This window comes from Lontra canadensis, unplaced genomic scaffold (assembly GCF_010015895.1).
Source record: "Lontra canadensis isolate GAN:19392208 unplaced genomic scaffold, GSC_riverotter_1.0 scaffold180, whole genome shotgun sequence".
In the NCBI taxonomy this organism is placed as follows: domain Eukaryota; kingdom Metazoa; phylum Chordata; class Mammalia; order Carnivora; family Mustelidae; genus Lontra; species Lontra canadensis.
This window is the reverse complement of record NW_022631174.1, coordinates 1145941-1173812: the sequence shown is the minus strand read 5'-3', so window position 1 is coordinate 1173812 and position 27872 is coordinate 1145941. Positions and strand designations below refer to the sequence as shown.

The 27872-nt window shown below is 59.1% G+C and overlaps 2 protein-coding genes across 7 annotated transcripts in view; one reads left to right on the top strand and one right to left on the bottom strand.

Annotated features, from left to right (window-relative positions):
• SGSM2 (small G protein signaling modulator 2) overlaps positions 1 to 8752 on the top strand; it is a 32303-nt gene extending 23551 nt beyond the window's left edge. For all 6 annotated transcript variants that reach the window (XM_032846684.1, XM_032846681.1, XM_032846682.1 and 3 more), the window contains 12 exons: positions 1533 to 1683; positions 2468 to 2532; positions 2621 to 2766; positions 3268 to 3396; positions 3620 to 3802; positions 5531 to 5917; positions 6168 to 6292; positions 6718 to 6800; positions 7014 to 7123; positions 7558 to 7654; positions 8157 to 8324; positions 8514 to 8752. In XM_032846684.1, the coding sequence (XP_032702575.1) occupies positions 1533 to 1683; positions 2468 to 2532; positions 2621 to 2766; positions 3268 to 3396; positions 3620 to 3802; positions 5531 to 5917; positions 6168 to 6292; positions 6718 to 6800; positions 7014 to 7123; positions 7558 to 7654; positions 8157 to 8324; positions 8514 to 8602 (1733 nt within the window). In that variant the 3' untranslated portion in view covers positions 8603 to 8752. The remainder of the gene's footprint in view (positions 1 to 1532; positions 1684 to 2467; positions 2533 to 2620; positions 2767 to 3267; positions 3397 to 3619; positions 3803 to 5530; positions 5918 to 6167; positions 6293 to 6717; positions 6801 to 7013; positions 7124 to 7557; positions 7655 to 8156; positions 8325 to 8513) is intronic.
• Positions 8753 to 13155: 4403 nt separating this feature from the next.
• MNT (MAX network transcriptional repressor) lies at positions 13156 to 27538 on the bottom strand. The gene is made up of 6 exons (XM_032846679.1): positions 26987 to 27538; positions 21091 to 21670; positions 20447 to 20488; positions 20188 to 20299; positions 15141 to 15333; positions 13156 to 15002 (listed from the first exon to the last, which is right to left on the bottom strand). The coding sequence occupies exons 1-6, from the start codon at positions 27057 to 27059 to the stop codon at positions 14245 to 14247; spliced, it is 1758 nt and encodes a 585-aa protein (XP_032702570.1). The 5' UTR covers positions 27060 to 27538; the 3' UTR covers positions 13156 to 14244.
• Positions 27539 to 27872: the final 334 nt, after the last annotated feature.

Here is a 27872-nt window from a genome sequence, read left to right as displayed (position 1 = left end):
CCCCCCCCCCCCCCCCGCCTGCCCGCCTGTTGCCTGCTGCCTGCCTGGCTGGGCCTGTTCCCACCCTCCCTCTCATGACTGGCCTTTCTCTTGCCTGTTGCAAGGGCAGGAGCTGGGCTCCTGCCCCACCGAACCTGCATTTGTCCCCTCCCTCTTCTTCCCAGTTTTGGGCATGGCTTGCAACTCCTCACTCCCAGAGCCGCAGCCCTTTCCACACTGAGTATGTTCCCTTAATTTGCCTCCTGGTGGAGCTGAAGGGCCAGGTAGCTACAAAAATCCCAGCTGTGGGTCTGAGAAGAGAGCCTCAGGCCAAGACAGGGCATCTCCTGAGGGGATTGGAGGGGGCTTGGCTCCGCCCTCCCCACCAAGGCTTAGTCTGACAAAAATCGGGCCTAGGTCTGCACCAGACTCCTAGCAGGCCAGGGCCCAGGCTGTGATTCACATGAAAAAGTGCTGCTTGAGAAAAGTTTCTTTGTACTTTGACGTACAGCTGTCTTTCCTTCTTCCCTCTTCTGTGCTCTCCCGTTCTCTCCTGGCGTCATCTCCTCGTCCTTACGCTTTCTACCCTCACTTTGCTTCGTCTTTGTGACTCACAGAGTCCGCTGTGGGCAGTGTTCTGCCCCACTTGGGCCCTAGGAACTCTCAAGGGTCTTGAGTTCTGACTCAGACCAGCTGGGCTGGCTGAAAGGCTCCATCCGCTGGTGGCATAGATGTGTCCAGGGAGCCATCTTCTGAGGCTGCACTGGGCACGTTCTTCTAGGTGGTGGAACTAGGTGCCCAGCCACCGCCCCACAATGGCCTGACAGCCCTGGGACTTTTGCCCTTCCTGCCAGCTCACCTGTGTGCGTGGAGGGGGCCGCCATGCTCAGTGCAGTCTGGCTGGGCGAGGCCGGAGAACTCAGGGAGAACCTGTATGAGTTGGCAGCAAGGGCACCTAGCTGGGTGGGGGAGCACTGCTCCTCCTTAACCTGTGACAGGTTCTAGAACCCTCTGAGGGGTAAGGTCTGGGGACCAGGACGAGTGGCTCTGGGATCCTCAGGAGCTCTGATCAGTGGAGACTCCTGATGTGGGAAGGTTCCAAGGCTTGCCGCTTTCCTGGCACCTTCCTGCCCAGCTCAGAGTTTGTCCAGGACGACCAGGCTGAATCGTCGAGGGCAAAGCCAGCTGGCGGCATTTAAAAGAGCTTAGGCTTTTGCTCCTTTTTTTTTTTTTTTTTGCTCCGCCCTCTAGAAAAACAAGTGTTTTTTCCATCGCCAATAGCAAGATGGTGAGAACAGACACAAGTATCCACAACTCAGACCAAGTATTTTATCACACGCAGAAAGACTAGGCAGAGGGTGGGAAGCATCAAGCTCCCTCTCTCTCCACCATTTCCATCCGGGGCTCTGGACCAGGCAGGCGCCACCTTGGTGGTTTTCTACCAATGGGTGACTTCATGCTGCAGCTCTGGGCACAGAGGTGGGCATGCTATAGGGTGCTAGTGGGGAGGGAGGCCCGCCAGGCCCTGACCATGGCCCCCTTTCTGTCCTCAGATGCTGGCGACATGATCGAAATGCAGGGCTTCGGGCCCAGCCTGCCAGCCTGGCACCTGGAGTCCCTGTGCAGCCAGGGCTCCTGTCTCTTCTGCTCCACCCGCAGCTCCCCATATGCCACTCCCAGCCACTGCAGCTGTGTCCCCGACCGGTGAGTGGGCCCTGTGGCTGGGTCTGCCTGTGTGCATTCTGCCCTTAGTGGCTGTGTCACTTGTCTGACAGGGTGGCCTCAGGCTGGACAGACCTGGTTCAATTTCCCTTCTGCTACCTATGTGGCTTTGACGTGTTACTGAGTCCCTGTGAGCCTCTACGGCTCTGAGCCTCTGTTTCCTCATCTGTAAAATGGGAATAATAGGACCTCCTTTCTAAGGTACTTGTGAGGACCAAAGGAGGTGTGTGACTCAGTGCCCAGAGCCGTGCCCCACACATAGTAGGTACTCAGCATGCAGGCACTCTCCTTCCCAATGTGGACAGGGACTCTGCCATCAGGCTGTGCATCTGAGGGCGCACACCAGATATCTGGGCACTGCCAGGTGCCGGGTATATGGATGGCATTTGTGTGAGGGCCACACGCGAGCCCCTGATGCTTTCACAGGCTGTTCTCTTCCACCTGTTAACTTCATTTTTTGCCTGTGACTCCTCGTGACCCTGAGATGGTTCTCTATTTTCACCTGAGGAAACCAAGATTCATTAACATGAAGTGAAGTTAGTTGCCCAAAATCTCTTGGGTGGTTGGGGGCCAGGCTAGGTCCCCAGCAGCTCCATCTAGGGTGACTGACAGACCCAGGGAGGCCACAGATGTGCTACTGGGCAGCTGGTCCTACTCCTCATACCACCCGAGCACCTTACCTGCCCCTAGACCAGAATGTCCTCTTTCAACCTCCTCCCACCAGAGGGGCCGATCCCCTCCCCTCTGAGCCAGGTTATTTCCACAGGTTGCCCCTCAGGCTGCTGTGTGAGAGCATGAAGAGGCAGATCGTGTCCCGGGCCTTCTATGGCTGTGAGTGTAGGGTGAGGTGGGGCCAAGAGCAGGGAGAGCTGGGGGAGGCACCATTGTCATGGGTCCTGGCTACCCCTGCCCCCCACAGGGCTGGCCTACTGCCGCCACCTGTCCACGGTACGGACCCATCTGTCAGCGCTGGTGCATCACAACATCATCCCTCCCACCCGGCCCCAGGGGGCCTCAGGGGGCCTCACCAAGGATGTGTGGAGCAAATATCAGAAGGACGAAAAGGTGCACACTCTGAGGAGCCAGGGCCAGAGGCTGGGTCAAGGGGCTGGGGGTGGGAGGCAGGCAAAAGCAGCAGCGAGTATGGGGCAGGCTGCCCTGGGAGTAGCTCTCATTGACCAGATGTGCATTCAAGTAAAATGTAATAGAGGTCAGGACTGAGAGCCTTGGGGTGGCCCAGGTCATGGTGGAATCTCAGACAGCTGGGTCTGTGGGCTTCTGTGGGAAGGGGGATGGACGGGTCCTAGTCTGCTTCCACATTATTCTGAAACCTTGGGCAAATCTCTGTTGCCTGTCCTGGAGGGAAAGGAGGTTGAACTGGATCTCATCCAGCTGTGATCTGGGGCAGGGAGGACATGCCCACCCCAAAGCAGGGCTGGCCTTGGCTTCAGTGGCCTGACAGAATCACTGTCCCCAGCCCCCCATGAGAGGAATGGAGGCAGGGTCACCCCGTGGGGCTGTAGTGACCATGGGGGCTCTACGGTCTTTCCTTCCCGGGTCCCTCAGAACTACAAGGAGCTGGAGCTGCTCCGGCAGGTTTACTACGGGGGCGTGGAGCACGAAATCCGTAAGGACGTCTGGCCCTTTCTGCTTGGCCACTACAAGTTTGGCATGAGCAAGAAAGAGATGGAGCAGGTAAGGGGACCCCACTCCCATGGGGTAGAGAGATGGGGAGCTGGGCCAAGGGGCCCCAGGGAGGGGCCTCTCAAGCCTTGGCCCCTTCCCAGCTGGAAAGAAATATGGCAGAGGAAGGTGTTAGCAGAGCAGCCCCACTGTCTTCACCGCTAGGCCCAATCCTGGTCTCCAGCTGTCCTGGGGCGCTCCCCCACCTCTGTGGTCACAGTGTGCTCTTGGACAGGTGGACTCAGCTGTGGCAGCAAGGTACAAGAGGGTGCTGGCCGAGTGGAAGGCCTGCGAGGCGGTGGTGAGGCAGCGGGAGCGGGAGGCCCAGCCAGCCACGCTCACCAAGTTCTCCTCAGGCAGCAGCATCGACAGCCACGTTCAGCGCCTCGTCCACCGAGATTCCACCATCAGCAATGACGTGAGCCTGACGGGACCTGGGGGAGCTGGGGGCAGGGGCCACTGGCGTTCTATAGGATTAAGGCGGAGTCTTGAGCACGAGACTGAACTCTAGGAGTCACTGGGAGAATGGCTTAATGTGTCTGTGTCTCATTTTCTTCTGCTGAAAAGCCGGCTGACGGTCCCCCTGCCGCCCACTTCTCTGAGTGTCACAGGAATAAAATGAGATAGTGCACTGTGTTCTGTTTTAATGGACAAACGGGGAAAGAAGCTTGGGTCAGGATTTAGGGAAGTCCTCCTTCCTTGTAGAGAGATCTTTCAAAGCTAGAAACAGGCAGCCCAGGGTTGAAGACCCAAGTCCATGGCCAGTGAGATGAGCAACTCCTTTTCTCTGGGGCTTGTTGTCCGCCTCTTAGCTCTGCTGTCCTCTGACCGTGGAGGTTTCACCAAGAGCTGTCGATCAGAGACCAGGACAGAGGGCTCCCATCGGCAACTACTGGCAAGACTACCCCCCAACCCCACCACCCACCATGGTGTCCTCTGTTCCCTATAGAACTGACGGTGCAAAGCTAGTTCAGAGCTTACGTAGTTCTCCTGGCCTCACCCTGGCCTTTAGATGAACAGCGAGTTCCACACTACGGCTGCTGGGCCAAACCAGAAACGATAAGAAGTTCCTATTCTTTGACTAACTTATGCTTTTTCCCTTTAAATTGTCTCTCTAGATAATGTCTATTCTTGTTACTTTACTAAATCCTTGCACTAACAAAGAACTGAAGCTGGAACAAGACTTAAAGAAATATAAACACCAAGAGAATTCTTTGCACTCCTTTCTGTGTGCCTTATTCTTATTCCCCTGTTCGTGAGCGTGCTCTCTCTCTCCGCCTTTGGGTTCTGTGCCTTCCCGGGTCTGTACTGGTGCCCCCGCTGCTTAGCCCACGAGCAGCAATAGCTTTCCTTGCTGGCACTGATGCAGGGCTCTGTGCTGCCTTTCCTGATTCTAACCCAATGCCTTATGCTTGTTGCCAGAGTGAAAACTCCTTTTAGCGTCCCTTTCCCTACATAGTCCAAATAGAAAATCTGTATACATATACCGTCTGTATATGTCTCTTTTTTTTTTCATAGGACTTGTCCACAGTGGCAGACTGTTACAAATCTAGAACAGGTTATCTTTCACTTCTTAAAGCCCCCCTCCTAAGCCTGTGTGAAGCTCCCGTAACTGATTAGGCTAGAGAAGATTCCTGCCTTTTTCTGCTAAATGTCCGATTCTGAACATAGGAAGAACCTGTTTTCCTCACACCTCCAGCCTGCCGCCCTCTGGGCTGCCCCAGCAGCCACCCCAAGGCTGGGGGCAGCCTTCATTCGTGCACAGCTCTCCTGACCTGAGGCTGCCTTGTGACTTCGGTGTTTGAAGATCTACATGTGGCTCACATTGGCCATCCAGTGTCTGAGCCTTCAGTTCCCCTTCCCTGTGGCCACTACGGGAAGTTCTGGCATGCTTCCCGCCTTTTCTCAGGCCCCAGAGAGAGGCCCAGGAGGGGAACTAGATAGGGCTAAATATGGTGTCTTTCCGCTTGCCTGGAGCCTGATTGCTCTCCAGCTGGTTGCCTGGGCCAGAAGGGGAGGCTCGGCAAGCCGGGTGGAGGTGCATTGTGGAGGCCAGGACGAGGCCCGGTTCAGACTCCAGGAAGGAGACTGAGGGAAGGGGCTGGAGTAGGGGGTATGAGCCCCACCATTTCTTCACCACCACCAGGTATTTCTCTCTGTGGATGACCTGGAGCCCCCACAGCCCCCAGGCACTGAAGATTGCAGACCGGAGCCCGCACAGGAGCTAGGAGCAGGGCCCCTGGGCACCGCCGTGGTAGGACGGCAGCAGTCCGTGGAGTTTGACTCTCCGGACTCAGGACTGCCATCCTCTCGCAATTACTCCGTGGCCTCGGGCATCCAGTCAAGCATAGACGAGACGCAGAGCGTGGGCTTTGAAGAGGAGGATGGCGGTGGGGAGGAAGACTCCAGCAGGCTGGGCCCAGCAGCCGGTGCTTTCTCGGAGCCCCCAGATCCCAGCCAGCAGAAGGCCTCGAGGGCTAGCGAGCCGGAGGCAGGGGAGGAGCTGGCGGCCGTGTGTGCTACTGCCTACACTGTATGTGGATGTTCCCCGGGCACTGCTCGCAGCCAGCCCCAGAGGCCCTCCTGACCCTGACCCTGAGGCTTGGGGACAGGGGCTGGTGGGTGGCAGGTGGGGGCACCCTGACCGCCACATAGGGGGCACTAAGCCCATCCCTCGACATCCCTGGAGGGTTCTGTCCTCAGAGTCCTGGGGTTTCTGCATTCTGCTATCTAGGGGTCCCTGCCAGCCCCCACTCACTCCTGAGGGGCCCCCGCTCTTTCAGATAGAATTACTGGATACTATGGCCTTAAACCTGCACCGCATTGACAAAGATGTGCAGCGCTGTGACCGCAATTACTGGTACTTCACGCCCCCCAACCTGGAGAGGCTCAGAGACGTCATGTGCAGGTGCTACAGCGGGGAGGTCAAGGTGGGGAGGGGAAGAAGGCTAGGTCTGGCAGGTGCCCTCCTCCTCTCCCTTGCGCTGAATCATACTTTGTGCTCTCTGCCTGGAACGCGTTGCCTGCCGTGCTCCCTGCTCCACCCCTTTCTTTGTCTGAGGTCTGTCAGTTCACAGCTTCAGCCAGACTCCTCCAGGAAACCAAGCTGATTGCCCCCTAACTGCCCCAGCCAGTTCACCATCTCTTCGCCTGAGCCCCCGAGGGCCTCAAGGACAGAAACCGTGGGCTCTTGACCATGGTTGTCCCAGTGTTTCAGGGTCGTGGAAAGACCGACTTCTGGGTAGCAGGCTGCTCTAGGGACCAGCTCCCCAGGGATCCCCACAGGGCAGAGGACAGCACACCCCCATGGTGACCATACCCCCGGCTTTTCAGCTACGTGTGGGAGCACCTGGACGTGGGCTATGTGCAGGGAATGTGTGACCTGCTTGCACCGCTCCTGGTCGTCCTGGACAACGGTGAGGGACCGAGTTGGGGTCGGGGGCAGGTAGAGCACATTCCCACTGCTGTTGGGATTGGGCTGATGCCAGCCAGAGAAAGGAAAAGAAGACCGCTAGGTCTGGAAGGGCGGGGGTGTAAGCCAGCCCTGTCCTCTGGGCCACAGGACACCCCCTGTGAAGTGAGGCATGGGGGTACTCTGCCTTGCCAGCCTCATTCCCATCTCCCCTCAGATCAGCTGGCCTATAGCTGTTTCAGCCACCACATGAAGCGGATGAGCCAGAACTTCCCCAATGGGGGTGCCATGGACACCCACTTTGCCAACATGCGTTCCCTCATCCAGGTGAGGTCAGCAGCTGCCCTTGGGCTGGGTACCAGGCACCACTGGGCTCATCTGTCACCCACAGGGAGGCCAGGGAGCGTTTCCAACATGACCTTTCCACATAAGCTTGGTATCTTTCATTCGAGAACCATTGTTTCAACATTACAAATTGAGGGGCAATGTCAGCATGTGAATATGGCGCTCCTGAAAGTTGTGGTGAGCAGTGTGGTTGACAGTGAATTGAACACCCAGAAAGTGGTACAGTTCCACAAGGAGCACCTCCCTGAGAGCTGGCTGGGGCAGCATAGTGCAGCCTCCACCTCAGGAGACTGGAGGGGCTCTCCCCAGGCAGCGCGCTGCTGGTGGCAGGTGGAGGGGCCTGGTGGGTGGGCAGTGGCCGCCCCCAGAGAGGCGGTGGCGGCTCAGTCCTGCTTCCTTTTCTTTACTTCTGCAAGATCCTGGACTCAGAGCTATTTGAGCTGATGCACCAGAATGGAGACTACACCCACTTTTACTTCTGTTACCGCTGGTTCTTGCTGGATTTTAAGAGAGGTAAGAGGTGTGGGTGGGATGGTGGGGCTGGGCTCAGGGCGGTGGGAGACACTCTCCCCGAGTCAGTGGCTGCTAACCCTCCCTGCACTTCAGAACCACCTGGGGAGCTGTTTGGAGATGCCAGTGCCTCGGCCTCCCCTGGCCCCAGCCTGAGGAAGCCTGGCTGCTTGGACGCCCACAGTTTTAAAAGCTTCTGCGGTGATTCCAAAGTGCTGCCAACAGTCCCCTCAGCCGGCGGTTCTGGGCACTGTTTTCCAGCTAAGTCTTCTCAAGCAGCAAGGCCCGTCCCAGTAGAGCTGCTCTGGGTGACAAGTGTCCAAGAAGTCCATCCCTGAGGAGAAGGGCCAGGGCATGACCTCGGGCCTGGAACCCTCCTCTTGGACTAGGTTCTGTGTAGTAGGGAGACTCCCAGGACCTGGGTCCCTGGAGCTCTGTCTCTACCTTTGGCTCCATTTGGGCCCTTGGGGAGCCAGGCTCAGCCTTAGCCTCCGACTGTCCCTAGAGCTGCTCTACGAGGACGTGTTCGCTGTGTGGGAGGTGATCTGGGCAGCCCGGCACATCTCATCAGAGCACTTTGTCCTGTTCATCGCCCTGGCCCTGGTGGAGGCCTACCGCGAGATCGTCCGCGACAACAACATGGACTTCACCGACGTCATCAGGTTCTTCAATGGTAGGAGCTGCCCCAGCCATCCTGGATGCCCCCAGTGGGAGCATGGGGGCCCCCACTCCCGGCCTGGGCAGGGCTGAAAGGGCTCCCGTCCCTGGAAGCAGGTGGAACAGCAGGGTGGGTGGCCACAGGGCTCCTCCCAGACGCCTGTCCCTGTCCCGGCAACCCTACAGCTGTGTGTGTGTCCCCCAGAACGGGCCGAGCATCACAACGCCCAGGAGATCCTGCAGATTGCCCGGGAGCTCGTCCACAAGGTGCAGATGCTCATAGAGAACAAGTAATGGCTGCAGCCGGGAAGGGGCGGCCGACTAGAGCCCGGGCTCCGGGCCCAAGCACAGGGTGGGGAGTGGGGCAGCGGCACTGAGACTGCCAGACCCCCAGCCAGCCCTGCCTGCCCACTCGCTTTCCTAACAAAGTGCTTGTGAGCCTGGGATCCGACTCTGGGCAGCGCTAGCCTTGCGGGGTCGCGAGTCAGGGGGCTGGATGCCTCGGGCTGGAAAGGAAGGGGACGGGTTGGCCTTAGAGAGTGACTGACTTGGGAGACATCTACGCTGCTCCCCTCTCAGACACCTGGGAATAGTCCCCCGTCACCTGCAGCCTCAGCCTGGACTGCTCGCACAGCCTCTCCTAGCTCAGCCTGAGGCCCTGTAGAGTTAACAGGGCTGTAGCTGCCTGCCTCCCCGCCCTTGCCCAACCCTGCATGGGTTATATGGGCAAACGGATTCTGTGCTGGATCTCTTCTTCGAGTCCCTTGGCAGGCGACGTGCATGTGCCCACCTCAGCCCCAGTGCAGGCTGCCAGCTCGGGCCTGGGTCCCGGGTGCAGGAGTCCAAAGATGTGGGCCCTGGGTGGGAGCAGTCCTCCACAGCTGCACTGCCACCACCTCTGGCCGCCCGAGGTGACCCCATGTCCTGCCCCGGCCCCACGGGGTGCCTGCGTGCACCTGCACGGTTTCACTCTCACCCCCTGGCTCTTGCTTTATGCATTAGTTGCTTCCCTGACAACAGTGTGACACTTTTGCCAGCCGGATGATCTAGAATGCAGGGGGAGCACTTCCCTCTTGAGAGGAATTCCAGGGTAACTCTTGAGGGAGGAAATCCTCTCATAGCCTCCTCTCAGGAACAGGCCCTGGAGCTTCGGAGCAGTCCATCGCCAATCTCAGGCATGAGTCCCTGGGTCTGGGGGAAGGGGAGGGTGCCTGGATCTCCCGTTTGTCCCTGGTAAGAAGCAAGGCCAGCTCTGCCTGCCCCAGTGCTTCTCAGGGTGCAGAGAGGCCTAGAGACCCAGGAACCCCCTTGGAGGAGCCTCACTCGCAGGGGTGCTAGGAAGGGCCTGGCTCCTTGGCACACTGCTTGCTCTGCCATCCCCACTTCTCCACCCCTAAACATGTGAGGCTAAGGCTTTGCCCTGGGGCCAGGAGGCCACTCTGCCACAGGGGCAAGGGTCTGTCCTGCAGTCACTTCGGTCTGGAGACTTCCTGCATCTGAGGAACAGGGAAAGGGCCCTGTGGTCCTTCTGCCTCCAGCACAGTCTCCCCAGCCCATCCCTGTCCTGGGCACCGCATAGCCCATCTGGGGACCAGCTTCCCCACTGCCTACCCCTGTTGTCTGTGAGTCCTTGGCTGCCACCAAGCATGGTGGCCCTTGTGTGCCTGCCTTAGTAACTCAGTGATTTTGTCAGAAGCAGAGTGTTTATGTTTTTCCTTGGAAACTATACTCTTCAGTGTTAACAGACCAATAAACATAGCATTTGGCAATGCCTGAGCCTCTGTGGGCTGCTTGGGGGCTGGCGCTAGACAGCACTCCCTATCCCCCGGGGCTGGGCTTCTGGGACCAGAGGGAATTCTACAGCTACAGCCATAGGTCTGCTGGCCCTCTAACCCTGGAAGCCCTGCTCACACAGAGCTGCTAAATGGAGGCACCTGGATTCCTACTCAGGCCCCTGGCAGGCTCCAGCTGGGGGAGCTCCAGCCTATCTTTAAGACCCAGTGATAGCCCTCAGATGACACTGGGTCAGCACTGCCAGAGGCCGAGGCTTCATCTTTGTCCTCAGTGCCAGACAGTGGGACACTAACCCTAACTATAGGCTTTTCCTAAAGTCAAGGGATGCCTCTTTTCCTGTAGCTACCAGCAGAGGGAGCCAGCATCTCACAACCGAAGGGGCTGGCAGCGTTGTTGGGCCAGGAGGGGCACCGGATCTGCCTTTCTCGAGGTTTCCTCAGAGAAGGGGACCCCAAGACATTCGTGGCCACCCCGTCCTTCCCTAAGGATAACCCCTCCCAGGAAGAGAAGCTAACTCCATTCCTCTGGCTGGGACTGGGAGTGGGGAAGCTGTAGTCGGGGAGCTGGACAGGGCGGCCTGTCTATAGCTAAGCCGCTTCCTCACCTGCCCGCTTCCTGAGACAGCCTGCCAAAGGGCTGGGTTCCCCTAACTTGGGATGGATGCAGTTTTAAGGACAAGGGTCTTTCAGACCCATCTTAGAACACGGTTCTCTGAGTCCTGACTTCCAACTTCTTGTTCCTTTCCCTTATGGACTCCCCAGATAACCTGGCCTGACTTAGCACCTCAGAAGCACCTCCCTTCTCAGGAAGCCTCTCCCCTTTCCTTGCACCCATCCCCAATCCCCAACCCCCCGGGAGTCCTCCACCTTTCTATTGGAACTTTCTCCGGTTGGGGATCCCTGTTTGGGATGGCCCCAAGTCAGAGTGGCACACGCTGGGGAACCCTGCCCAGAGCTCTGACTCCCCAAGCTCCCAGGCTAGCTGTGTGACCACAACACGTCACTCGGCCACCTCTAACCTTTTTCCTTACCTGCCAGAACAGGGCTAGTTCTTGGCTTATGTACTCCACCGTGCTGTGAAGAGATGAAACAAGATAGTGTTTGTAGGAATGGTTTGAGGAAGTAGAAAGTATTACAAAAGCATAAGGAAGACCAGCACTGCAGTTCTCAAGGCTTGCTGAGGACTGAACGTTGGTGTCAGAACTGGAAGGCCAGATCTTCTAAACCCGACCAGCACGGAAGCTGCTGGAGGACCCGTTTGAGGGTCGCCGACAGGGTGAGACCCCCGATGATTCTTGCTGGAGGTCCTTCCGGAGCAGTCGTGGCCTCCTGTGGCAACAGAGTGACCCGGATGCTGCAGCCTGGCGGCTCCGTCTCTGGTTTCAGTGCAGGTTTATTTCAGTTTTATATTTTATTCCAGGCAAGTGCTTATTACATGGATAGTATTCATGTCTCAATACCTAAAGTCTTGGAGCATGAACAGCCACTAGAATACAGTTCAATAGTAAAAATACAATATGTACAAAATTAGGGTTTTTTTGTAGGTTTTTTTTTTTTTCCCACACAGCAGATGTATCCAAACACATAAAAATCTCTACAGTCTGGGGTCGCTACAGTTTATATTTCAGGAAACGGAGACACAGTGACCGAGTCCTCACTGTAAACAAGGGCCACCTCTTTGGGGGATGGGGATGGAACCCTGGGATGGGGGAGAAGCTGTTCCTGGAGAGCAGGGGTTATAGTGACCCCCCAATTCCCCTCCAGGCACTCCCTGCCCTTCTTTGGCCCCCAAGGAACCAACCTCCCCCTCTCCCCGAGGTAAAGGCTCCCAGCCAGTGAGCCACTCTTAACGTCAAAAAGTAAAACACGCATGAGAGGTAAGGTGTGTGTGTGTGTGTGTGTATATGTGTGTGTGCACGCACGCGTCCCCCAGGCTGGAAGGGCTGGGGAGGGGGAGGGGCAGGCGGTCCCACAGGGTGAGGACAGACGTGGTCCTGACAGCTCTCAGAGGGGAGATGCCCATGGAAGGGCTGGGCGGCAGCTGCCCTCTTGGGCACACAGCATCACAGCATTCACAAACAACAACAAAAACAACAGCAACAACACCCATCGTCACCAGTCTGGACATAGTCATTCGGCACTAGATTCGAAGGCCCCCACTGCTGGGGTGGGGAGGGGCAGGGGCGGTGAGCGGGCGGATGAGGTATCTGTGCAGGCCCGAGAGGCCACTGGTTGACACACTTTCAACTCTGGAATGGCCTCAGAATGCAGGGAGGTGAACAGAGCTTGAAAGGGCAGACTCCCCAATGCTTCTCTGACTATTCCCTGGGCACCAGGCCCGTCCAGCTCCCTCTGCTCTTTCAGTTGGTATCACTCAGGGAAAAGCAGAGACTGGTTCCCCAAGAACCAGGGTTGGCAGGAGGTGGCTGCAGGGGCAGGAAGGCAGGGAGCTTGTGGGGTGTGAAGCTCCCTACTGGGGGCCTCTAGGATAACCAGAGGCCTTCCCTTTCCCCACTCCAGGCAAGACAAAGGAGAACAGGCCCCTGGGAGGTCTCCAAGACTAGGAAAGAACTGAAAGGGACCTCTGCCAGCCTCCTCAGTATCCTGTAGGTTTCTCCCCCTGCTCGGGGGGAGAAGCAAACTTCACACCTATGGACACTGGCTTCCTTTCCCCATGCTGAAAGGCCACCATGTGCGTCCAGGTGGGGAGGCGAGTGTGCACGTGTGTACAACTGTGTGTCTAACACAAGGCCACTTGTAATAAATACCCACATAAAAAGAGAAGCCAAAGCAGTGGGCAGAGGCAAAGGCAGGGAAAGAAGCAGGCCCTGCACAAAGGCCCCCTCACTACCCACCCCAAGCTCAGCCTTGCCCTAGATCCAACTTAAGGACCTTCCTCAGAGGAAGGCTGTGGCACACTCAGAAGAGCCCACTGGAGAAAAGCTGATGTTCAGGGGAAAGAGATGATGCCAAAGACAAATTAGCTGGGGCACAAGCAGCAGTCCTCCTCCCTGCTCTACAGGTCCCCCCAGGGCATCAGGGACGTGCGGGCGGGGAGGGGGTGATGCGGGGGATTTGGCCCAGGCCGTGGATTTGGACTTCCTAAGACCCAGACCAGAGGCTGCAGGAGGCACTCCAGCATGCCCACCCCTCAGGGGCGCGCACGGCTCTGAGCAGAGGCCAGGGAACTGGGGCAGCAGCAGTGACCGCACTCCAGCCCCTCTGCTTTTGTGAAGCCAAGAGCCAGGCCCAGGGCTGGGGACAGATCCAGAGCAGCTCTCTCCTCAGGCCAGCCCCAGGCCAGCGGTGGGGTGGGCGTGGGGGCAGGATGGCCAAGCCCTTCCTTCCCACCCCCCACCCTTAGCCTACCCTCCTGAGGTCAGGAGCCCAGTGGCAAGGACTGGGGTTGGGGGGCTCAGGGAGCTCAGCAACAGCATGGGATGAGTTGCTGGTAGAGTTTCCTCTTAACTAGTTTCTGTGGTAACAAATCAGTGACTACGACTGGGTTGGAGAGCCCCAGGCTGGGGTGCCCAGCTGTCCGGATGGGACCACACAGCAGCTGTGTCCTAGGATCTGTCACCTGTACTCAGAGCAGAGCCCCCCAGGCACCCAGCTCCCCAGCCCCCTGGGCCAAGTTGCTTCAGTCCTGCTCCCTCCCCCCTTCCCCTCTGAGGGCCTGGGAAGAGAAGGCTGAGGCTCAGGTCAGAGGGCTGGGAGCTGGGCCACCTCATCAGCCAGAGCAGTAGCAGCAGCAGCAGCAGCACAGGAAGGCAGGCAGGGCGGGGAAGTCAGGAGAACACAACAGCCACATCGCACGGGGTTGCAGGGTACAAGGTGGGGAAGCAGGAACGGCACTGGAGCTGGCACCAGGCCAGATAGAGTGGCACATTCACCAGAGTGTCTCATCACTTGATCAAGTCCTAGTGCAGTGGGGGTAACCCCCTGCCCTGTGCCCAGCTCCCTGGGGTGGCCCTCCCTCCCCTGGCTCAGAGTCTCTGCACCCCCTTCCCCTAGGAGGCCTGGGGGTGGGTGTGGGGGGGGTTGGGCCTGGGCCTGGCTGGAATGTGTGGAGCTGGTGGGTGGGAGAGCGGGGGATGGGTCCCCCTCCCTGCCCCCACTGGGGGCCTCTGAGTGGCCTCCTCCTCAAGCCAGCTTGAGCGTGCTGACTGGGAAGGAGGGCATGGTGACCATGGTCACAGGGTTGAGCACTGTCTGGCCCACCAGCTGGGGGTGGTGCACCACCTGAGCCCCCACAGCTGGCTTCGCCATGACAGTGGCTGGGGGCCCCAGCCCAGCTGTGCCATTCACTTGCTGGTGTGAGAGGGTGTGGGCGATGTGGCTCACCGCCACAGGCTGGCTCACTGCCACAGGCTGCGGATACAGGGGCAGCTGGGAGCCAAGGTGGGCCACGTGGTTGAGGGTGGCAGGGTGCACGGTGATGTGGCCGATGGGGGGTGTGGCGGGGGCCAGCTGCACAGCAGGGCTGGGGGCCGAGGGGGCGATGTGGGCGATGTGCTTGCCACCTGGCCCCTGGAGAACATGGTTCACAGTCTGGATGACTGAGGCGTGGGTGGTGGCCGTGTGGGCGATGACCGTGGAGCCCCCGCCAGCTGCCGCCACTAGATGGGCTGGAGCCGGCACCAGCGTCTGGGCAGGGGCAGCCGCTGGGGGAGGAGGGGCCGGCAGCGGTGTCTTCTGTGGTGGCGGTGGCTGCTGCCCAGGCAGGTGGACGGGAGACAGGGCCACAGGTTGGGGGTGGGGGTGTGGATGGGGAGGCAGAGGTGCGGGGGCAGCACTGGGCGGGGGCTTCGGCAGCTCCGGGTGGGGGCGATGACTCAGTTTAGGTGGGCCCAGGCCAGCCTGGTCCTCCTCCATATCCTCGTCTATGTTGTCCTCACCCTCTGTGGGGGGACACAGGGACAGGGACAGGTTAGAAAGAGTTGGGAAACAAGAGGTTGGAGTAGTAAATGCCCCCAGGGTCCAGGGACAGGGAGCTGGGGGGCAAGGGCCTGACCAGGGAGGGGCGGGAGGGTGCTCACCAGAGGCCGTGGAGGTGGAGGCCTGGTCGTCCTCGGGCTGGCCAGTCTGCCGGAGCACACGGTCGATCTCCAGCACGTCCATCCACTGGCTCAGCTCATGCTTGAGCTCTGTCAGCCGCTGCTGGGTAGCAATCTTCTCCCTGGCCAGCCGCTCCATCTCATGCTCATATTCCTTCTCCTTCCTCTTCAGAGACTGGAGAACAAGGCAAGGGCCCGAAGCATACCCTGAGCAGGAGTTCTAAGGCCCCCAGTACTGCCGACCACTCCCCTGGGGCACCCTGCTCTCAAGGTCCCTCAGCCCCCAGTGGTAGGCCTGCAGGGAGGGGGGTGCTGGAGACCACAGCCGCCCCTGCTTCGTGGCCAGGCCCGGGGTGGGGGTGGGGCATGTCCTGTGGACTTCAGGGGTTCTAGCAGGCACCACGGACAGAAAGCACAGATGCAGGTCAGTTCCCCCCACCCCCGGATAAGCGCCCTCCCCTCCACCCTCCCCGCAGCCTCCTCCCTCCGGCCTGTGGGGGACAGAAGGGGAAACAGACTTCTCGGTGCTGCTCAAAGCACCACTCATACCATGCTGTCGGTCACCGAGCCACAAGCTTCCCCTCCTTGGAACTCATTCCTCAAAGAACCCCACACGATCGTGCCCGTCTCTTCACAGCATCATCCCCTAGTCTCCTCCACTTCAGTGTCCCTGAGCATGCCCCTGAGACTTTGTGGCACACCAACCCCTCCCCCCGCAATGGACCCTCTGCATTTCTTCCCGACCTGCCTCCATTTCCTTCATCCCAGGCAGCTGCTGGCTCTGCCCCCTCCCCCGGCCCACCATGGGGTACTCCCCATGGTGCCTCCCTGGGTTCCACAACCACGCCCGCAACCCTCTGGGCTCCTCTCCAGGCTGCTGACCGACCCCCAAACCCTGGAATGTGCCCCCCTCCTTCCACACCTGTAGCTGAGTTGCACTGACCAATGAACAATGGCTCCACAGCACCTCTCACAGTGAGCACTACCGCCACCTCCACCACAGGGTCCGGGCTGGCCCTGTCCCATGACCCAGAGGCACCCACCTCACTAAGAACACCAGTAAGGAACGCCCTTGGCCACGGGACCCCTAGCTGCTTCAGCCCCTTCAGGCGCACAGGCAGCTGGGGCCCCTCAAACAGGCCATGCCTCCCCTATCAGAAGGATCCCCAGTTTCCCCTCACATGAGAGACTTCTCTGCAGCTCCAAAAGGCCAGCCTGTGTCCTCTGCCTCAGCTCCCGTCCTCTGTGACCTCCTGACTCTGACGCTTTATTAAACGGACACCTCGAAGTCTCACAGGCCTCCCCACTGCCAGCTTCTCCTTGGCCCAGGCATGCCAGGAGTGCCGGGGCCACCAAACACGGCCACTCTTGCCCTACAGCATCCCGAAATCTGGGAACCCACGCTGCTCCTGAGCTCCTGGCTTCCAAGGCTTGCCGGCCACGCAGGTGCCAAATCCACCAACCCTGCACACACCAAACTATCCAGCTAGTCTCGGTTTTCCTCTCTGAACCCTCTCACACACACAGACCCTTTCTCACCTCTCTGCCTCTTATCTGCTTGCGCTCCAAGCCCACACCCGAGCACTTAATAAGACGATCAGTACTTAATCACACACTAAAATAATCCCTAAAAACTTCCTGTTTTGTCTTTCCACCTCAATACACACTGTCCCTGTCCTCCGCTGTGAGTAAAAGCCAAGACTACTTCATAATTAGCTTTTCTCCCTTGACCCTACCAGCAGCCAGGACAAAACTATGCATATCTTAGCCCCAGGGAAAGGAACTATGGATTCCCACCTCTATCCTGTCCCTCTCCTTTATCACAGGAGAATCCGTCACCCATCACACCGAGTTTCCCCTGACTCCATTTACTACAAGCGGAGCAGCCTTCCTGGCTGTTCAGTTGCCCCTCCTGGGTATGGCAAGATCCTTGACTTCACCCACTCCCTCCAGTAGCTCTAAACTCTTTGTATTTCTGACCTCGCCACTCAAAGACGCCTCCAACCACTCCTGCTGCAGCACATGACCCAGACAGAAACTTACTCTGTTCTGGCCTGAAACCTGGTAGCTTTACAGTTCTGCCAGCAGTCTTGGGCCACACACAGCCTCCTCTGCATCCTGGCTTTTGAGATTTAACCTGCTTCTCTCCACAGTTCTGCCGGAAAGTCCCTCCCTTACACACACACACACACACACACACACACACACACACACACACACAGAAACACATACAACTGGCTTCTCACCTGGCTCTACCCTGAGAGGCCTGTGCTGGACATGACATCAGATGAGGCCATACCAATGACGGGGCCTGTGGTGAGTCAGCTCTCACTTGAACCTGGCTGCTGGGGGCTGGAAGTGGCTGTCCTAAACTTTACAAAGGGAGAGCAGATTTCTGGCTCTGGGAGTAACTCAGAGGTCAAGACCTCTTTTTCCTAACTAGCCTAGTTCTCCACAAGCCTAGAGGCCCCTGGAAAGTTTCCCCACATTCTAGCTTTGTCCACACTGCTTCATTTTAAACACATTTCCCAAGACTGCCTGGATGCATAGTTTGGTACCTGCCTACTCCTACTTCACAGTGGCTTGCTTCAAATCCCATAAGCACCTCCAAGCCACCCTGAGTTGGCCAGGGGTGACAGCCTGCCCACTTCAGCACACACCCAGAGCCTTGAGTCTCTCTACTATTTCACTCCTAGCTAGTGCCCTGCTGTCCCCATCTCTCCATGGCAACCTTCATGACCACCTTTAACTTCCAAAACTGCATTCTGCTCCCCAGTGCTGGAGAAACTTGGGAGAAGGCATTGGGCCTTCTGCCCTCTGCTTTGCCTAGGTCATCCTGAAACCTTCAGGTCCCAGCTTGAATGCCCCTTCCTCAGCTACAACTTCCCTCACTCCCTAGAACAGATTGTGACCCCGTCCCTATTACATCCTCATGACACAGTCCTTTGTTTGTTTCTATTCTGCCACCAACACCAAACACATGACTAACGTATGAAGACAGAGACCCACACTTTTTTCTTTGCTCCCTGCTTTATTCTCAGAATCAGACAGAGCTGTCCAAAGCACCTAAATAAATAAACAAATGAGTGAGGTTAAGGATTTAGAAGGCCTTGTAAGTTTTCTATTTCTGCCTCCGTTGCCAGCCCCGGTACAAGTTATCTCTTAGGAACAGCCTGGGTATACCTCGCTGCCTACTCAGCCTTGGCCCATGTCTGCTACCTGTCTATAAAGTGGAATGTGCTATTCCATCCTTCCCATGTCTTAGTAATTGCGATTAAGTTGGTACTTAGAGCGCGAATCCTCCTAACATCCCCAAGAGGAAGATACTATTTTTTTTCTTATTTAGCAAAATGGCAGTACAGAAGAAACTGATAATCACAGAAAACGTCACAGCATTTGGACAAGGATTTGCTCCTAGGTCATGTGACTGTGAATGACTGAAGAACCCATAATATTCTCAAGACCAAGTTCTACAAAGACATATCAGAAGTAGGCCTCCTGGGGACCCTCCAATCCCCGATCCTCGGGCCCCTCCTCCTCCGAGGCCAGACCGGCCGAAATCGAGGCTCCGCCCCTCCCGGAGCACGCGCGCACCCACGCGGACTCGGCTTTGCAGCGTCACTCTGGGCCCGCGGCACCCCACCGATCGGCGCGCGGAAGCCCCGCCCCCATCCCGGCCCTGCCAATCCCCGAGCCCGGCTCCACCCCTCTCGGGTGCCGGGAAGCTGTCTGGAGGCGCGCCAGCCACGCCCCCTCGCCTGCAGGGCGGGCGGAAGGGCGCGCGTTCGCGGGAGGCCGGGAGGGAGCCGCCGGCTGGGAGCAGTGGCGTAACAGTGCCTCCGCCCCCCCGAACGAGTCAGGCTCGGGTTACCTCAGGGCTGTGACCCCGCAGTCTTGGCGGGGGGGTGGGCCACGCCTCTGGCTCATAGTTCGGTCGGACCCCTGACCACGGGACTTTTGACGCTGCCCGGCTCCCCCTCACCCCCGCCCCCAGGTGCCCGAGTGCGCCGGCAGGGGGACCTCAAGCTGCCCCCGCCCCCACCCCGCGCGGGCAGGGAGCTCTAAGTCCCTCCCACTCCCCAACGGCTCGGTTCCGACTCCGTCTCCGCGGCAGCCGAGCGTGGCTACCCGCCCCACCCCCACAGCCTCCTTCCCGGCACGCGGAACCCTCGGCCGGTTTCCAAGGAAACCGAAACACGGGGCCGTCATGGCAACTGTCTTATCTGGCGGGAGCCCCCCGCCCCGCCCCGTACAGCGGAGAGAAGCCAGTGCCCAAAGGGGATTGGGGCACACGACCAGGAGGGCCCCCTGAAAAGAGGCTTTTAAAAACCCAGGCAGGAAGAGAGCGTTATTTTTTAAAGGTTCGGTGACCCTAGGACTGCTTTGGTCACCCAGACCACCACATTTCCCCAGCCTCCAGGTTTAACCCCCCAAATCCAATCGTAGCACCTCAACGCTCTCACTCAAGGATCGTAATCATTCTGGGGTCAGAGTCGGGGGGGAGGGGGGGCTCAGCGGCGCGCCACCGTCCGCAAGCAGCCACGCCCAGGGGACTCCCCACCCCTCCACGAGCGACAGACTCCCGCGCCGAGACCGGGTTCCCGCCCAGGACTGCGGGCGGGGTGGAGGCGCCGGGGCCGCTCCACGCCCTTCTCACCGCGGGCACACTAACCGCGCCGGACGCTAACGCGGACCCCAGTGCCTGGTCTTAAAACTGAGCTGCGGCGGTGGTGCAGATGGTGGGGGTCCGTGGGGCGGCCCCGCAGGGGTAGGGGGAGAGGGGAACGCCGCGGCCGCCCTCCCCCGCGCACGCGCGCCGGTTCCCCCGCCCCCTTGCGGGCGGGGAGCCCCGCTGACGTCAGCCGAGCCATGTGCTCAGCGCCCGCGTGGAGGCGGGCGGGGGAGCCGGAGAGGGAGCGAGGGCGGGGCGGGGCCTCGGCTAGGGGAAGAGGGAGGGTGGGAGTGGGGAGGAAGCTGGCGCCGCGGCCACCGCCCGCCCTCCTCTCAGCGGTGCTTCTCTCCCCCATACCTGGATGTACCGCAGCGCCGTCCGCAGCACACTCAGATTCGACGTCTTCTTGTCGTCCACGTTGGGGATGTTGCGCTTTAGGGTCTCAAAGCATTCCTTCAGATGGGCCCTCCTGGGGAGAGGGAGTGGCGCTGGTTAGCCAGCACCTGGGGGATGGGGGTGGAGAGGAAGGCCCCAGGAGCGCTTAGGGAACCAAGGGTGGGAGCAGTCCCCACAGGGGGCGGGTCGGGCCCAGAGATACACACGCAAGCACACACACCTGTTCTTCTCCAATTTGTTGTGTACTTCTCTGGTTCCGATCCTGAAACCCAGACAGACAGGAAGGAGGTTCAGGGAGGAGGACCCAATTCGGTGGCCTTCCTGCCCCCCTGCCCCCACTCCCCAAATGCCACAGGTGGTTTTCTTCCCAGATTCTCCGTACAAAGTTGCCATGGGAGACGTTCACCCTGCACTGAGGTGGATATAGCCCCTGGAGGGCACATGTATGCTCATAATTCACAATCCCTTTAACCCTCCATTCTGCTCTTGTCCACCTGTGAGGAGACAAGAGGGTCTCCTGGGGCTCACAGAAATAGCCAATGGGCCCCAGCCCTCACCCAAGAGATCTCCAATCCAATACTCTGTCAAAAGGCCTGGAAATGCCATCGGCCCATCCTTGAGGGTGTCAGGGAACAAAGAAGCCTGAAAACAGAGGCCCATGGCCATTCCCCACTCCCTGGGTGGGGACAGACACAGGCACAGTGAGAACTGTCCAAATACAGCAGGGTACTTCTCAGCTGGGGAGGTAGGATAATGCTTTGAAGGATGAGTTTAGGAGGGGGGGATATCTTCTCCTGCATACACTGCCCAGAATGTGGTCAATTCTCCATCCCACCAGTCCCGTCTCGGCTACACCTCACTCACCCCCCAGGCCTCTTCTTCTGTTCGCTGGATTTGACTTCTTCCGCTGGTGCCAACTTCAGGGTCCCAAGAGTGGGTGGGGGTGGCTGCTGGGGGGCCAGCTGGGGCTGAACTCCAGGGTGAGGTGCTATGGTCAGAATGGGTGTGGGGAGGGGCTGCAAAGGCTTGGGGCTGCCAGTGGGCGCAAGGGTGGTCTTGGAGTCTGGCAGCAGGGGAGTGGGATTGGGCACCTGTGGCCTAGTGGGCAAGGGAGCAGACTCCTTAATGCTGAGTCCAGGGGTGCTAACCAGGGCTGGCTGGCGAGGTGCCAGAGGCAAAGGCTGGGCTGTAGGTGGCAGTGGTGGGGGCGGGGGCATGGGTTGAGGAGAGTTGGTCACTACTGGAATAGGAATGACAGTCAGTGGGGTGGGTGTGGCAAGTGGGGGTGGGGGTGCTGGAGGGGGTGCTGGGGGGGACAGAGGTAGGGCTGGTGCTTCAATGCGGGGCTCCTCCACGGGCAGGGCATGGGCCAGCCTGGCCAGGCTGCTGGCCTTCTTCTGCTCCTGCTCCCTCTCCCGCTCCAAGCGAAGCCGCTCCTGCTCCTCTACACAGAGAGAACACAAGGGGTTTCTCAGTAGGCCAACAGTCCTGGGCTTTGGCTTCTGAAGTCTTCCAACCACAAAGCATCCTCTGACCCTGTCCCAGTCAGTGCTCAGGGACATGCCTGCTCAGCCTGAGACACCACAAATGCCCATCCACACCCAGCGAGGCACGGGGGCTAAGTGCTGGGGGCATGGCAGTGAACAGTGAAAAGAGGCCTGGTCTCTGCCTTTGGGGAGCCCAAGACCTAGGGGATGAGAGGAAGGACAAGTAACAGAATAATCCATGCTAGGAGAGAAGGGTGGTAGAAGGACAGAGCAGGAGCTGTCAGATGGGATGCTGGAGGCCTGGCCACCTGAAGGTTAAGGAGTTAGTGGGGCAGGGAAATTCAGGAACAACAAGGCTGAGGTGATAGGTATGGTGGGCAGAGAGAGGCCAGTCAGCGAAAGACCTCACGAGCCACCACAAGAGAATGTAGGAGAGGCCAACAGAGCACAGCTTTTGGGGAAGGTCTTCAACAGTATTTACCAAGCACCTTCCAGAAGGCAGGCAGCATCTTCATTTCAAGATGAAATAAATGAGCTCAGAGAAGTAAAGTGATTTGTTGAGGGTCACGGAGCAAGTAACAGGTAAACTGGAACCAGACCCAGCCAGGAATTCTGACACCTGGCGGATGCCCATACCTGCTGTGTTAGCACATGCTCACTAGATGTCTGTACACACACATACCCCTTCTGAATCCTCATGGAAGTCCATGTACACACACACACACACACACACACACACACACACACACACACACCCGTCTGAATCCTCATGGAAGTCCATGCCACAGGCAGGGCAGGGACATCACCTTCAGTTCACACATGAGGACATCAGGCCCAGGAGTCCCAGGCCAGGTCCCAGTGTCTGGTTTCCTCAGAGACCACACAAAACCCATTCAGTCCTTCTCTGCCTTTTGTGGTGCTAGAACTCATGGGTCCCAAATCCCTCCCCCTGGCCGTTCCCACCACCAGCAGCAGAAAGGGAAGAAAGGGAAAGGGAAGGAAAAGGGAACAGGCAGGCAGAAAGGAAAAGAAAGCAGCCCCACACAGGTCCCTTCAGCATCCCCACGCCAGCCCTGCTTCAAGGTAAGGCCTGCTCAAGGGGCTGGCTGCCACCAGGGGAAGGGGAGGGCCCTTCCTGAGCCACAAGTACCTCCCCACCTCCACCCTTCCCCGGGGCTGGCCAGGCCCCACCAATCCAGTTCCCTGGCTACAGGGCTGGGCAGGGTCCCTGGGGAGCAGCCGTAGTCCCCCAGGCCAGGGTGCAGGCTGGTCAACCAGCCCTTCTGCGGTTGGGGACTGGCCACACTGCAGACTCATTGGGCTGATAGCAGGAGCCGGAAGACACGCCCCAAACATACCTCGCCGCAAGAGGTGGGGCTGGAGGACCAGGTAAGCTAAGAGCCCCCTACAGAGGAGGGCATCAACCCCTCCTATGGTCTCTGGGGCTGAGGGCCCTCAGGCCAACCAACAAAGTGGGCACAAGCCAGGCCTGCTCCAAGCTCCTCCCTCCGGCAGGGGAGAAGAGGCCTGAGGAGGAAGTAGAGCAGGGTTGTGAGAGGGGAAGCACTCAGCGGTCTCCCAGCAGCACAGGCCTCTTCCGTAGCTCCCCTGCCCTTCAGAAAGGGTAGCTGCCAGGCCTGCTCCAATGAGGGCTCTCCCAGGCCTTTCCGGCTGGCACTGGCTTCTGTTACAGCCCCAGAGAAAACCAGCTCTCTGCGTTCCAGCTTCCCAGAGACCACAATAGCAGAGAAGTCTGTGGAGAGCTCCACCTACTAGCTACCTAGTCCATCCCCCACATTGCTCCTCACCTCCCCCCACCCCATCCCCTTCCTCTGAGCTCCAGGGCCCAACACAGCCCACCTTCATTCCTTTGGGCCACGACCCAAATTCCTTCATTGGCTTTGGGACCAGGGTTCCACTCTCCCATTAGCAGTGCGACAGAGAGGGCTCCAAGCCCCAAAGACAGGTGCCCTGGTAACCTAGACTGAAAGTAAACCTCATATTCCCCATATTTTAAAGCAACTCCACAGCTCATCCAGGAGATGGCAACCTCCTTCTCACCTACCCTCTCTCTTCCAGGGTCAGGCAGGTATGCCTCTCGGGTGCCAGGAGGGACCCAGGTGAATGGCCAAGCTGTATCACACCTGGATCAGCATGGAAAGTCTTGACTGGTGGTGAAGAGGGGGTGTCCTGGGCCAAATTCAGCCCATCAAAGCTTCCTGCCTCCTCCCCACCCAGCAGCGACCCTCTTCCTATGCCCTGGGGAGGGGGAAACAAAAGGGGGGGAGCAAACTGGCAGTCACTCAGGGACTCCCTCAGGAACAAAACAGATTCAGTCTCTGTGAAATAACACTGTGCTGCACAAAGGGGTGCACTGCCTCTCCCATTCCCAAACATGCACACGAGGGGGCCCTAGAGAATTCAGCATGACACATCTGGGGTGATTCAGGGGCCACAATCAACACTAGGTAGCCTCCAGTGTTCAGGGGGAGTTCTCCCCTTCTTCAGGCCAACAGGGAACTTGTGGATACGGCAGCCCCTCACCCCCAGCCTGCCATGTGACTAGGTCAGGTAGAAGAGGGTCGGTCCCATTTAAGCCACCTCCATGAATGCTGGAAATTACTTCTTCTTCAATGCTGCTGACCACTTCTTCCCTCTCCCACATGCACGTGAGCACACATCCACACATCCACCCTTGAAATTGAAATGGGGCATGGACAAGAGAATCCCTGTTCAGAGCTGCTCATCAGGTCAGCAGGTCCACACACGACCTCTTCTCTCCCACCATCCCCACCCCAAGTCAGAGGACAGAACCTCAAGGAGGGGGAAGAAATGAATTTGAGATTTAAGTGCTGTGGCTAGGTCTAGCCATGTGCGCATGTAGGCTTTTGGACTCCATCTGGCTTTGCACCACCCATTCCCTAAGAACTCCTGGACCCAACAAGAAGGAACTGTGACCAGTCAGTTAAACAGGGCCTCTACTCAGCTCCCTGCCCCCAGTTCTCACCACCTGGGGGAGGGGCAGGGCTCTGCAACTTCTTAGGAGGGAACCATTCCCAGGCTCCTTCACAGTGTTGCACACATCATCCCTGTCCTTCTTACTGCCAGCTCTGGACTTAGTATTTTGGAAAGGGTGGGGGAGATGGCAGTGGGGGCGGGGCGGGCTTCTCCCCTTCCCCGTAAAACCAATCAGCCTGAGGGCAAACTGAAGGTGAAGTGAGTGCTCCCTTGGGGAGAAAGCAGGGTCAATTCTGTTCACCTCTAGCACAGTGCCTGAGAGGACACAATAGGTACCCCTCAAATGCACTGTGTTGATGGTGGCAGCAGGTGACTCAAGTCTCTCCAGTTCTTGTTCACGCAACCCCCCTACCCTCGCCCATTCGCTGCGTCCGCAAACGGGACATTCTCGGTCACAACCAGCACTGCCCAGGGCCTGACCCTGCTGGGGACACCGGAGATAAGGAGGAGGGGCACGCGGGCTGAGGTCCCGGCCCATCAATCTCGCAAAATCCAAGCATCTCACTCTCACAGATCTCGAGTGACTCCTGACCTTGAGAGGCTGGTCGACCTACTAGGCCGGGCGGACCCGCCGCTCCCCCGCCTCTGGCCGGCTGCCGCTCCCCCCACCCAACCCCCTCCGCCGCCGCGGCAAAAGCTGCAGGGCGCGCGCGCACACAACACACACTACTACCTCCTGCATGACTCATCATTGAAGCAACAATAGGCAGAGAGAAAGGAAAGGAGGGCGAAGCACTCTCTTCACCACAACGAACCCGTCAGGAGGAGGGGAGGGGAGGCTGGAAGGGACAGGAGTCCCCGGATATCGTACACAACCGATCCAGGGCCGAAGGCCTCGCAATGGTCGAAAAACGGAGGTCTTTCCCTCCAAACCCTAATCCTGCAACACCATGAAGCTGGGGACCACCGACAGGGCGGGTGGGACAGGAAGCATCCGAAATCCTCGCTTCCTAACGAGGAAACGCCAAAGTTTGCCCCTTCTCCGCCTGGCTCATTCCACAATGTGGCTAGGGGTACTGCCAGGAGGTCCTGTTGAGAACGTTCCCCCAAACGTCAATGGGAGTATGTGAGCTCTAAATGTCCTGTCACCCTGCGATTCAGAGGGCTTCCCTCGCCCCAGGATCAAAAACAGGGAGGTTGGGGCGAGAACCGACAGGTGAGCTCGGCGGCTCCTCCTCCCAGTGCACAAGCTCTCCCCGGGAGGTGCCCGGCGGCCGGAGCCAGGGCCCAACCCCGCGCACGGCCACTCGCCAGCCCCGCCCTGGCCCCGCCCCCGGCCGAGCGCGAGGCAGCTGGGAGGGGCCGGGCCGCAGAGTCCCCAGCGGGAGTGTCCCCGGTGCACGTGGTCGGAGGCGGAGCCAGTCCACGTCACCGTCCGGTGTAACCAACGGGCTTGGAACGCAGGCACACGCAACATTCCAGCCGAGAGCGGGTTTGGAACGCGCAGACACGCCACATTCCACACCGGCTAAAGTGGGGCGCATCAAGGGGGGCCCGGGGACTGCCCCCAGCGACCTGCGGGCCATTTCGCAGATACCCAATCCGCCCAGTTCTCACCCAGACCTCTGAAGCGCGACCCAGCCCAGCCCTGGGAGGCGGGGTCAGGCGGGGCTGGCCAGGATCATAAGACACGCGATGTCATTTCATTCTGCAAAGGCCGCCTCCGCCCCAAGCGGCGCGTAGATCGGCCGGGAGCGCCCCCCGCACCCTCCCCACAGGGCCGGGGAAGCCGGGGAGCTGCTCCGCGTAGAGTAATTCCCACCCCCCACTCCGTTACACACACGCCCACTCGTGTGCACTATACACTCGCCCGTGTACACGTCTGTACATCCGCTCTCCTCGAGGCTCGCATCACACATCCCCCGTGCACACACGCACGCACACGCGGGTCTGCCACCCCCACGCAACACCATTCCGCACCCCACCCCCCACCGACTCACACATCCTCAGCGCTACCGAGGGCGCCGCTGGCCCACACGAAAGGAGCCCCCACGAAAGGTGCACACGGGGTGGCAGGCAGCTGAGGTGGCGCCCACAGGAGCCGAGTCCCTCACTGCATGTTAATGAATTCATTAATTAATTTTACTGCCCCCAACACTTCTCTCCAGGCGGCGGCTCTTGTGCGGAACCTTGAGCTGCCCGGCTTCATAGGCCGCCCAGGAAGGCGTTCTGCGCGTGGTTTCGCGTGGGTTCGGAGATCAGGGTCGCTCGATTCCCCTTCCCCGGTGCCCCAGGGGCCCAGCCCGGCCGCTCACCACGTGCTCTCTGTTGTTGCTGCGCTTGCCATTCCAGGAAGCGGGCCGCCTCCAGTAGCGTCTCTATGCTCATCGCGCCGAGAGCTGCCGGGGGCGCGCCGGGGCCGAGACTGCGGCCCGCGAGCCGGGCACAGGTCAGGCTGGCGGGCAGGCAGGAGGGAGGGATCACCTCCGGGGGGCGACAGGGCTGGGCGGCGCAGCGCACTCCGCAAGGAAGAACGGGAGAGCACGGAGAGAAAAAATTAATGTTTCCCAAAATATTTGCAAAATATAATTTGCAAATTTAAAAAATTTTGGTGCAAAAAAACAAAAGGCGGCCCTGCCTCCCTCCTTCCCCTCCCTCTCTTTTTCCCCCTCTGATGCCTCCCGCCCCGCGGCCCCCGGGAGTCCCGCCGACAAGAAAAGGCTTTGCAACAAGATGGCGAGGAGGCACCGACACACACAACAAGGGAAGGAGCCGCGCAGCCCCCGGCCGCCGCCCCCGCTACTACACCGGGGCCGCAGCCAAAGCCCGGACCGGAGCCCCCGCCCGCAGGGCCGCGGCGTCTCAGGAAGGGAGGGGCGGGGTCCCGAGCGGGCTGGCCCCGCCCACTATAGACGGCGCGCGCACACGTGGCCTGGGTGGGGGTAGGAGAATATCCCGCCCCGCTCGCGCCCTGCATTTCCGCTTTCTCGCCTCGCCCCGCCCCGATGGCAAGCTGCAAATTGAGCAAGGGCTGCGCGTTGCGGTCATTCACAACGAAGTGTGTCCTGCTGGAGGAAAAGAGGGGTGGAAAATTTAAGACTTAAGTTAACTCAAATAAGGATATTCCAGGTCAGGGAAACCTTAGGATGGTAGAGACTGGCCTGACCCCTGGGTCTCCGCTCCCTACCCACACGTGACCTA

Excerpts from the sequence above, each read along its gene's own strand:
- MNT (XM_032846679.1), bottom strand. The coding sequence starts at position 27,059 with ATGAGCATAGAGACGCTACTGGAGGCGGCCCGCTTCCTGGAATGGCAA. Across the intron at positions 20,300-20,446 it reads AACAAATTGGAGAAGAACAG|GAGGGCCCATCTGAAGGAAT; the intron begins GTGTGTGTGCTT and ends CCCTCTCCCCAG. Across the intron at positions 15,334-20,187 it reads CGGCGCTGCGGTACATCCAG|TCTCTGAAGAGGAAGGAGAA; the intron begins GTATGGGGGAGA and ends CTTGTTCTCCAG.